The sequence below is a fragment of the Otolemur garnettii genome, unplaced genomic scaffold, assembly GCF_000181295.1.
Source record: "Otolemur garnettii isolate 467f Iridium unplaced genomic scaffold, OtoGar3 scaffold00049, whole genome shotgun sequence".
Lineage (NCBI taxonomy): Eukaryota > Metazoa > Chordata > Mammalia > Primates > Galagidae > Otolemur > Otolemur garnettii.
Genome location: NW_003852444.1, coordinates 13,161,133 through 13,171,284, shown reverse-complemented (window position 1 = coordinate 13,171,284; position 10,152 = coordinate 13,161,133). Strand labels below are relative to the sequence as shown.

Genomic DNA, 10,152 nt, shown 5'->3' with positions numbered 1-10,152 from the left:
AAGTAACTGGTGTATTTTCCTTCTCAACTTGTTCATCCTTCCTTACCTCACAACAAAACTGGTTTGTGAGAAAACAGTCCTCCTCACCACTCACAAACTGCCTATCCCAAGAAGATTGGTATAAACCTTCTGATTGGCCAGACTTGCCATTCCTTTTTCCTGTTTTTCTTGGCTTACCAACTTTGATATCAAACTTTTTGGTTCTAGTTAGGACACTGAGCTATTCAAGTCTTTTATCAGCAACATCATTAAGCTCATGTTGTGAACTAAGTTGAAAAGTTCCTACAATAAAGGAGTCAAAATCAGATCCCTAATTCTTTTCTCTTCCTTTTTCAGCCAGTTGCATTGATGGTTCATTTAGAGCTATCTGAGCTTTAACCAATGCATTTTTTTCACATTTTGACTTTCCTTTCTTATCAGATTTTTCTTTACTTTGTTCTTTCCAATTGGAAGGATCTATAATAAGCTTGGGTTCATAGTAATGGTTAACTTTTGCTTTCTCTCCTAATTAAGTTATCTAAATATCATGATGACCTTGTTTTGTAGTTGTAAGTATGGCTACATTCCAGAACACAAAATTTGTTTTAGTGATGATCTGGGTACTTCCAGCAAGTACCCAGATAGAATAAATAGTATCAAAAACAGGATGCTCTAGATCACTGGTTCTCAACCTTCCTAATGCCGCAACCCTTTAAGACAGTTCCTGTGGGTCATGACCCACAGGTTGAGAACTGCTGCTCTAGATACTTTTCCTGATCTCCATCCAAATATTTTTGAGGATCAACTTATACTTCCTCTTCATCAGAGACACTGGACAGACCTCTTGGGTCAAGTTGATATTCATCAGAGTCAAAGTTGTTATGAATGGGCCTATCATTCTCTAAAATTTGAAAATCATTGTACATCTCCTGGTTGTAAATGTGACTGTGACTTTCTTCCATATGCAAAATATTAACTTCATCTTCAATATGGAAAGGATGACTTGAATTAGTTCATCCATTGGAAAAGAAAATACGCTCATGGAACCATGGAGACCGCTTCTTCTACTGTCAAGGGATCCATGGGGCTAAATGTCAAAATTGGTTCCAGGAAATCCAGTGCTTCTGCACTAATCCCCAGAAGCAGCTGAGTTAAAAGTTTGTGTGGCTCAGTCATGTCATTTATAATGTAAACTGGAATTACACTAAGAAGCTCCTCACAATCTTCCTCATGTACAACAGGTATAGATTCTAAAATCAGCGGAATCTCTTCATGTGCTCCCACAACAAGGGTTTCACAAGTCAAATTTCAGCCAAGATGCAGTCTGCAACCTACATGTCAATGGCTTTAGTATAATTATTAGGAGAAAGCAAAAGATGTGGAGATCTGTAGTATTTAGTAACCAATCCTTCAGAAAGACGACTCTTTTAGGAATAATGAGGATCTATAATCCATGCAAAACCGAGTTCACCTACCTTCAGCGTTAACGAAAAGATTAGATTAGCTGGTTTGAGATCTCTATGCAGTATGTTTGCAGTGTGATATACTCGAGCCCCTATAGCAGCTGATACATGAATAGCTTGGCATGCAGTAAAAGGCCCTGCTCCAGCACATTAACCAAGCCTGTCTCCATGTACTCCTGAACAATGTAAACACTGTTAAGTTCAGTAAGAGAGACCACATCATCTGTTAAATCTGTTAATTGGTTTCTACTGACACCAAGAAATTTCAAACATTTTCACAATATTGTCATGGTCAAGTCTTCTAATAATTTTGATTTCACGTAGAGCATCTTTGACACTCTGGAGATCAGTTAGGAAAATTATCTTGATGGCTATTCTTTTGTCACAGTCATTGTCTACGACAGAAAAAAACCAAGCCATTGCCTCCATAACCCAATCATTTTAAGTCCAGATACCTGGAGCCCAGATCAAAACCATGAATGTTCATGAGACTTTCAAATTTCTCTGTTATTTTGAAACCCTTACTATTACCTTTTCCTTTTAAATTGCTACACGTGTAAACAAGGAAGAAAACTGGCATCAAAAGAAATGATCTTTCAAAAAGGGATAAGAAAAATAATTACGCTTCCACAGCAAGATGGTTGGTTTCTTGATGTTCATTGCATAAGCCGACCAGGCCCATTGAGTTTCCCTTAATTTAAAGTTCAAAGGCTCTACTCATAATGTGAATTAAAAAGACTGCAGTATTCATGGGAAATGGGCAGAGAGACTGCAGACGTTTAAAGAAAACACTCAAGAAATCCAAATGGAATGAATGACATACTATGCACTCAGATTTACTGCACTAAATGATTTAACATTTAACAAAAATGTGAATAAATATGCACACAGCAGGCTTCTGTGAACATTCTCCTCACAGTGCAGACACATTCATTATTGGACGGTCCTGAGCAGCAGCATTCTAAGGTGCTGGGAAGCGCTATTTCCGTTTTGCTTCTCTTCTTCCTTGGTCGCTATCTATTTCAACAGGCAGCTGTTGGTTAACAGAAGATGTCTTTTGTTAGTGATCAGGTGGCTCCAGCTCACCACAATCACAGTCAATGCTACCGTCCAGCTTAATCGGCTACAATCAGACTTCAACTCATCAAGGGGGTGCAGGGGGCCCCCAGACAGCAGCCAGTGTGTGCTCAGGTCTCCAGTTGTGTCTATGAGGCTCCTTCCTGCTACTCTGTCATGTATGTAACCTCAACCCTACCCACAAGATAGGGTAAAGGACAGGGGGCCTGAACCATGTCTTTTTCTTTTCTTTCTTTCTTTTTTTTTTTTTTTGGAGATGGAGTCTCACTCTGTTGCCCTGGGGCAGAGTGCCGTGGCATCATCATAGCTCACAGCAACCTCAAACTCTTAGGCTCCACAGAGCCTCCTGCCTCAGCTTCCCAGGTAGCTGGGACTACAGGCACCCACCACAATGCCCAGCTCATTTTCCATTTTTAACACAGATGGGTCTTACTCTTGCTCAGGCTGGTCTCAAACTCCTGAGCTCAAACAATCCACCCACCTCAGCCTCCCAGAGTACTAGGATTACAGGCATAAGCCACCATGCCTGGCTCTGAACCATGTCTTTTTAATTCTGAACTTATTCTCTTTAAGCTCTTCTAGTTTTCAAGAACAGAAATCCATTCACGTTATCTCATATAATAAGTGTTTTATAGTAAGAGCAGATGTGCGTAGGAACTAATACATAGTTCACTATCCAGCCATACAAAGAGCAGACATCTAGCAGAACTGGACCTTATAGCAGAAAAACAGGAAATGAAAAGTTATTTAGAACCCAAGACAGCACTAGCTAAGGGCCACCATCTTGACACCAATATATCACTAGTATGTTTCTCCCACCTTCTTCCTGTCTGCTTGGTGCATCTTGTGTTCATCCTTACCTTTACTCTCTCTGCACATGTATACACATATATCTTTTTCTACACATAGTTTCTGCTTCTTTATTTCTACTTCCCTATACCTTCAACCCACCCACCTCTACTTTTGTGGCCCCTACATGACCCTTTTTCCTTATGGTTTGATTCTTTCATAGTCTCCCCCTTTCAGCTGCCATTCCCATTGCCTCAATCTCCTCATTTCCCAATTCAGATGCTTGGGAACAATCTGGTTATCTCAGGTTGTCGCAGTTTGGTGGGTTTTTTTTTTTTTAATTCAATTTGTTTTTGTTTTTTTGGTTTGGGAATACCAATCTACACATAGGTCACTAACTAGCCTATGAATTTTGCTTCACTGAGTCTGGTATCCTCTTTTGGTCCCAGTTAGGAGTAGAGACAAGATCATCTTATACAAAATGGGACCTCTTAGGACAGTCCCATCTTCATGAGACTGCGGTAGGGTCAGTTTCACTTAGAAGGGGATGTGAATATGACAATCCTGAAATAGACAAATCTGGTACAATCCATAACTTGCTTACTAGAACTCACACTCTTCTTTTACGCATGTCTGGGCATAGCAAAGAATGCTTTTCTTGTATGTGATCCTACATTTACCAAAGATTGTCACATTTGTCCAGCAAGGGAAGGAGGGGACGCAGCATGAATATTAAAGAGACATTGTAGATATCGGGCATTTTGATGTTCATGGACTTGTTCCGATAGCCCCATAAAATTTTACGCATGCCTGGGCATAGCAAAGAACGTTTTTCTTTGTATGGAATCTTACATTTACAAAAGCTTGTCACATTTGTCCAGCAAGGGAAGGAGGGGATGCAGCATGAATATTAAAGAGACATTGTAGATACTTTGCATTTCGATGTTCATGGACCTGGTCAGATAGCCCCATAAAATTACCATAGTGACAGTCTTTGATAATCAGCCTTAACTCTGTCCATTAATACTATTTAACTGGCACCACGATTTGCTTATGAATGTGATTAGGTTCTGCCCCTGACCTGAAGAGTTCACAAACTGTGAGCTATGGGAAGAAAGCTCTTCTCGCACCCAGGTTAAATGATAGCCTTGTCTTTCCTCTTAGACCATATGCAGGGCAATTCTGGACTGACATCTGCCCCTTCCTCAGTGTATATTCAGCCCGCTACCATGAGAAATGACCTCTGAGCTACCTTCAAAGGGCACAGACTCTGAGACAGACCCAAAAGACCACAGGCAAGTTAGTCCTTAACTCTTTTGTCTGTATACACCATTGGCTATTAGCATTTTATCTTCCACTTAAGAGAGTAATCTCTCACTTCCATCCATCTAACAACTAAGGAAACACTAATCCCAAATTCCCTACATTTTATTATAAAGGTCCCCGTCTTGGGTAAGCCCACGCACAGCATCAAATTTCTATTAGATTCTTTTGTTTGCACTTTCTTTCATCTCATTTAATTTTCTCTTGTAGGATTAGGCCCTCTCCCATGGCTGCCAAGACCTTTTTTCAGATTTTGATTCTCAAATATCTCTTAAGTCAATTTTCTTCATTTCTCTGCTAATGATTTACTTCAAGTTTTCAGTATCTCTTACCTGGACGGTTGAGGAACTGCATAACTTATCTTTCTGGATTTCGCCTATTCCACAACTAATGCCCATTTTCAACCTCCAAAATGGTCTTTCTAAAACATAAATTTGATTAGGTCCTTTTATGTTCTGCCATTTACTCTCTTTCATCTGTCTTCATGCCTTTTCACTTCGCTTTGATTGGATTATTCTCCTATTCTTTTGTCACAGGTCACTTCCCTGATCACTCCTTTTTTCCCCTGACAGAGACACTGTTCTCTATTTCATATTCCTTCTGTAGCTTATGCATTCTTCTATTCATATGTCCTACTATGTTATCTGCATAATTACTTTTATATATTTCCTTTGTTAATCTGTCTCTCCTAGTAGACTCCAGTTCCTTCAAGATAGAAACTATCCTTTATCTTACATACAGGGCATCTTTATATTCTGGTTTTTAGCTTACTGTATGTTCAGCGGTATTGAACGGAATTCGAATTTGTTTAGTCTATAACAGAGTTTCAAATGTCTGGCTACTGTGATAGCAAATTCCCTCTTCCCCTCTCCTGATACCCGAAAGCAATGTATGTAAAGCATAACCGTTTATTCATTTCCCATTTAGATATTTACTTCTGTCCCTTACTCCTCATTTCCTGATTCATCTTCTGCTACTTTCTTCTCGACTGAAAAACCAGTGGCCAGTTTGCCCTTTTGGGTGAACAGTGAAGGTCAGCAATGAACTTTCCTGACCTAAGCTTGCAGAGTTCTGATTCTGAGCGTTTCCCCAGCTATCTAGATCCTATTTTGTGTCACGAATGTCCAGGAATAAGAAGGAAGAGGTGGTTTCCCAAGTACCCTTCTCCACGTTAAGTCAGCTCCCTTCTCCGAGCTAAGTTCTAATTCTTCAGGGTCCATATTTGGGGTTCCAGGAACCTTTCTCAGGTACCATTACCTTGAGCAGTACCTCCCTGGGGAAGTATTTTGGTGAGTTGTCCTTTTCTTGCTGGTCGACTAGGCCGGGAGGGGGGTTGTTGGTCATAATCAGTAAAGTCTTATCCTGATCATACTCTGTTACTTTTAACATGAAGCTTGTGGTTTTCCTGTTTTGAGTCAGGAATTTCTGCAGTGCAGTGGACTTCAAAGGTTTATAGTACTGGGCCTGAGCAGACAGAAAGGTTTCCAGAGAGACAGAGAGATTAGGTCAGGAGAAGATTAGCAAATCAATTGGCTGATCTTTTGCCTCTGTGGTGAGGACAGAGGCTGCACAGGGGCTGGACAAACCCACTCCAAAATTCTTTCATCAGAAACTGGCTGAAGCTCTCGGTCCTTTTCTCTCCTCAGAGCATTCCCCTGAAAATAGATCAAGGGGCTGGAGAAATGCAATGGCAAGTTTTCCACAATAAAAGGAGCATGAAGACTTAAAAAAGGTAACACAGGGCACAATGTGGTGGGGCAAACCGAGAGGTGTCCATGTGGCTCATCCTAAGTGGCCTTCTCTCTGCCTCTCTCTGAGGCAGAGGGAAGACAGCCTGGACCAAATCTCCTTGCTCTGGGACTTCCTGCCCATCTTCCCTGTGGTCGTTTCCCCACACGTTTCTCCACGCAGGTATAACCACATCAACACATTCATAAGCACATCCTTAAAAATGGAAAGCAGTCACGAAAGCCAGCATATCAGGCACAGTGTGGGCAAGGAAGGGGCTGTCCCGCTAAAGTTGCTTTTTTCCCAACGGGAGGAAGGCAGAGGGTCAGAAAAGGAGAAGAGAGAAAATGGATTATATGGGGTTTCTTTTCTTTTCTTTACTTTTTGTGATCATAAGTATGTTTTCTCAACTTAGAGAAAAATATCAGCTACGGGGACGGGGACCACTTTATTCCCCGTTCCGCTTCCCACCTCACCATCCCCGGCTCCCAGCACTGCCCCCAGTGAGGTGTCCAGGAAGCAGCTCTGCCTGGGTGTCCCACAAGTCTGCACATTCCCAGGAGCTGGGGGCACCTGGAGGCATTCAGGATGCTCTGTGGGGGGGCCTCTGCTGAAACCTGCCCTTAGAGATCTTGGGGAAATGCTTTTTTCACCTACCAAATTTGGGTGGACTGTGTAATACTGAAGGTTCTCCAGAACAAATTTTGATTGCCCGACTGGATATACAATCTAAAGACAATAAGCACAATTAGTGTTTTCAGGTTGCAGCTGTCCTCAGCAGTATTCCATGCCTTACCTCTGCTTAATCTCACTAAAATCTGGTCTCTTTTTTTTCAGTGAGGGGTACAGTGTGCTTCATGTTTTGCACTCTGGGTTTCTGGAACAAGGGCCACAGCAAGGAGAGCTGGGTTCTAAGACATCCTCACAGGGAAGCTTGTAAAACTGATAGAAATGATGAGGACCAGCCTTATGGAATTGCCGGGAAAGCCACTGAGGGGGCAAAGTAGAGAAGTCAGCATCAAAGTTCAGAGTGGGACAAAGCCCTCAAAGCCTTTTCCGCACCTGTAGGAGTGACACTGGTGAAAATCAACATGGAGGGCAATCTTTAAGGAAAAGAGCAAGTTGCAAAAGGGCAATAGCCTGAGGGCTGTGGCTGTGAGGGGGCCCTATGAACAACTCTGCCAGCTGCGCCGGGAACAGACACACTCCCAGAGGAGGAAAGCAGTGGCAGTGCAGTTTGCATTTTTGAACGTCTCTGCAGTTCTTCCAGAAATGTTCCCAAGAAATTGTTTTGAATTTTGTAAGACTTCTGTCTACCACTTTGCATTCTTCTGCTGGTGGTAGCCCTGGATACCAATGGATCGTTTTGAGTGTCGTGTCTGTGGTAGAGGAGCTGAGCCTCTTTGATTCCTCTCCTGCTTGCGGCAGGATTCTTGTCCCCCTTTTGTCATAGCCTTATCTAAGGATGAATCAAAGGGACAAGAACAGGAGGAGACAAAACTCTGAATTACCTTCTTTTGGCTTGGCATAATCAGAAATCAGAGTGTATAATCCCGTGTTTAGATCTGCATTTCTAAAGATAGCGTACCCCACAAGGAGGTGGTCTGGGAAGATAGGGTACAGAGAAAAGGCAAGATGCACTGAAAGGTGAATAAAGTGAGAAAGCAAATGAAAAAAGAGAGAAATAGCAAGAATGGGACAGAACTGTAGGATGAGCAGAGTCATTGCTATGCTCCAGGAGGAAAATGCCAGAAGTTGGGAATTCTTAGGGGTTGGAGAAGAAGAAGGAAGAATAGCAGAGAACTCTTAACATTCCTTAAGGGAGGGTAGAATGAAATATGGCATGAATCCCACAATGTAATCATTTAATTTTTATTAGTTTTAGAAAACTGAAGTCCATTCATTCAAAACAAATTTATGAAAAAACCCTGCTTCACAAATATGAAATGTATATATATGACATATTTAGAAGTATAGAAGTGTCAGAAAAATTTATTTGGGGGAAAGGTACGCAGATTTTTTAAAATATAGGGTTTTTAAAAAAAATATTAGTATTAAAAGAAAGTCCCTGGGTAAAATGGTTTTACTTCTAAATTTTTTTGAGGTATTACACCTCTCTTCCAAATTAGTCTCCAGCAGTTAACTAAACCCACAAGATTGTCCAAATGGTAATATGTTTTTAGTTTTGTCATGTTGAGTTATACTATCTCCGGCTGATTAAAGTTGGCCTGGAAAATTCACTTGAATGTAATAAACACATTAAAGCAACCAGGATGCCCAGTGAGGGGAGTTTTACTATTTTACAAGCGATAGTTGTGAATTGTAGGTAAATTAGAGTTTAACACTCTGATAGGTTTCTGGTTCCTGCATTTTATCCTAATGTGTCCTTGTCTCTTCTTTTTTCTATGCTTCTATTTTTCTTTCATAAAATAACAAAAATTAACCTTATTCTCTCTATAAATCTGTGCCCTTCTTTGCTTTCAAGAGGAAGTTTCTGAAACCCATTTTATAAAGTACCCTAAGCAACTCCAAAGAAAGACTCCAAATGAACATTTGCTGATGCTCTTTCTTACCTCCTCATTATCAGCAAGTATTTCTTTCTCAAGTTTAACTGAGTTATTTTCTAAAATCTTTGACTCCTCCTCTTGAAACCTGGAAAAGGCAGAACATCCAATTGCATTTTTGACTCAGAAGCTAGGCCTTCTGCATCTTCTCAATCTCCCCCAACAAAGTTTGGGAGCCTAACCCAGAAGAGCCCAATTTAGGTGATTGTGCCAGTGTGTCACTAGCCAGCCTGCATCCTGGGGAAAACCAAAATTTCCATTTGAAGAGTTAAACAAGTAGGACCTCTTGGAGATATAATGACATCTGATGAATTTATTTCTTCTAAAATAGGGATTTTATGTGGCGGGTGCCTAAAGTCCCAGCTATTTGGGAGGCTGAGGTGAGAGAATCACTTAAGCCCAAGGGTTTGAGGTTGCCATGAGCTATGAAGCCATGGTACTCTACTGAGGGCAACATAGTGAGAATCTATCTCAAAAAAATAAAATAAAATAAAGTAGGGATTTTAGGCCACTCAAGGAAGTGCACCAATAGACTGCTTAAGCTAAACTCTTGTTGCCCTTAAGGACGTCCACCTACTTTGATGCTTACTTGCCCCACTTTTCCTCCACTTAGAAATGGCCCTGCTTTTACCAATGATTGGCCAATGATTAGCCAAGGAATCTATGAGAAAAAATAAAGTTAATGGAACTTCACAACTAAGTTTTCAATTCTTATTGACCTTGCTTGGGTTATTCACTTTCTCATCTCCCTAACCACATCTAAAAGTTTTTCTTCCTAAAACTAGGGTAGTAAAAATGATAATCAATGACAAATATTTTTTGTACTCTGCTCTTTCACTGGCTTTTCTACCCCTTACTCTGATACCAGTTCCCTTTGGAAAAGAAGAGAAGAGACAGAAGAGACAAAATTTAATAATAAAGTATTTTTGATTCCCTGACTGAGTCTTTTAAAATCTATTTACTGCCTAAATATATTATACTATCATATAGTACATATACATCATATTATCATCAGTATAATTGGGTTAATGATTAAAATAAATAGCCTGCTTCCTCTTTGGAGACAGTTGATTTGGGGGTTAAATTTGCTCAAATTAAGAAGAATTATGCAACTACTTTAACTAGACATTTCTCCTTTAAAAATGAGGATAGAAAGCTTGGCACCTGTGGCTCAAATGGCTAAGGCACCAGCCACGTACACCTAAGGTGGCGGGTTCAAATCCAGCCTG

The 10,152-nt window shown here is 40.7% G+C and overlaps 1 protein-coding gene and 1 pseudogene across 1 annotated transcript in view; both read right to left on the bottom strand.

Annotated features, from left to right (window-relative positions):
- The window catches only part of LOC105887133, a 6,211-nt pseudogene extending 360 nt beyond the window's left edge, over positions 1 to 5,851 (bottom strand).
- The window catches only part of TSGA13 (testis specific 13), an 18,260-nt gene that overhangs the window by 7,245 nt on the left and 863 nt on the right, over positions 1 to 10,152 (bottom strand). The window contains exons 2-4 of the mRNA XM_003791669.1: positions 8,933 to 9,011; positions 7,017 to 7,088; positions 5,883 to 6,095 (exon numbers count right to left, since the gene is read on the bottom strand). Of these exons, the coding sequence (XP_003791717.1) occupies positions 5,883 to 6,095; positions 7,017 to 7,088; positions 8,933 to 9,011 (364 nt within the window). The remainder of the gene's footprint in view (positions 1 to 5,882; positions 6,096 to 7,016; positions 7,089 to 8,932; positions 9,012 to 10,152) is intronic.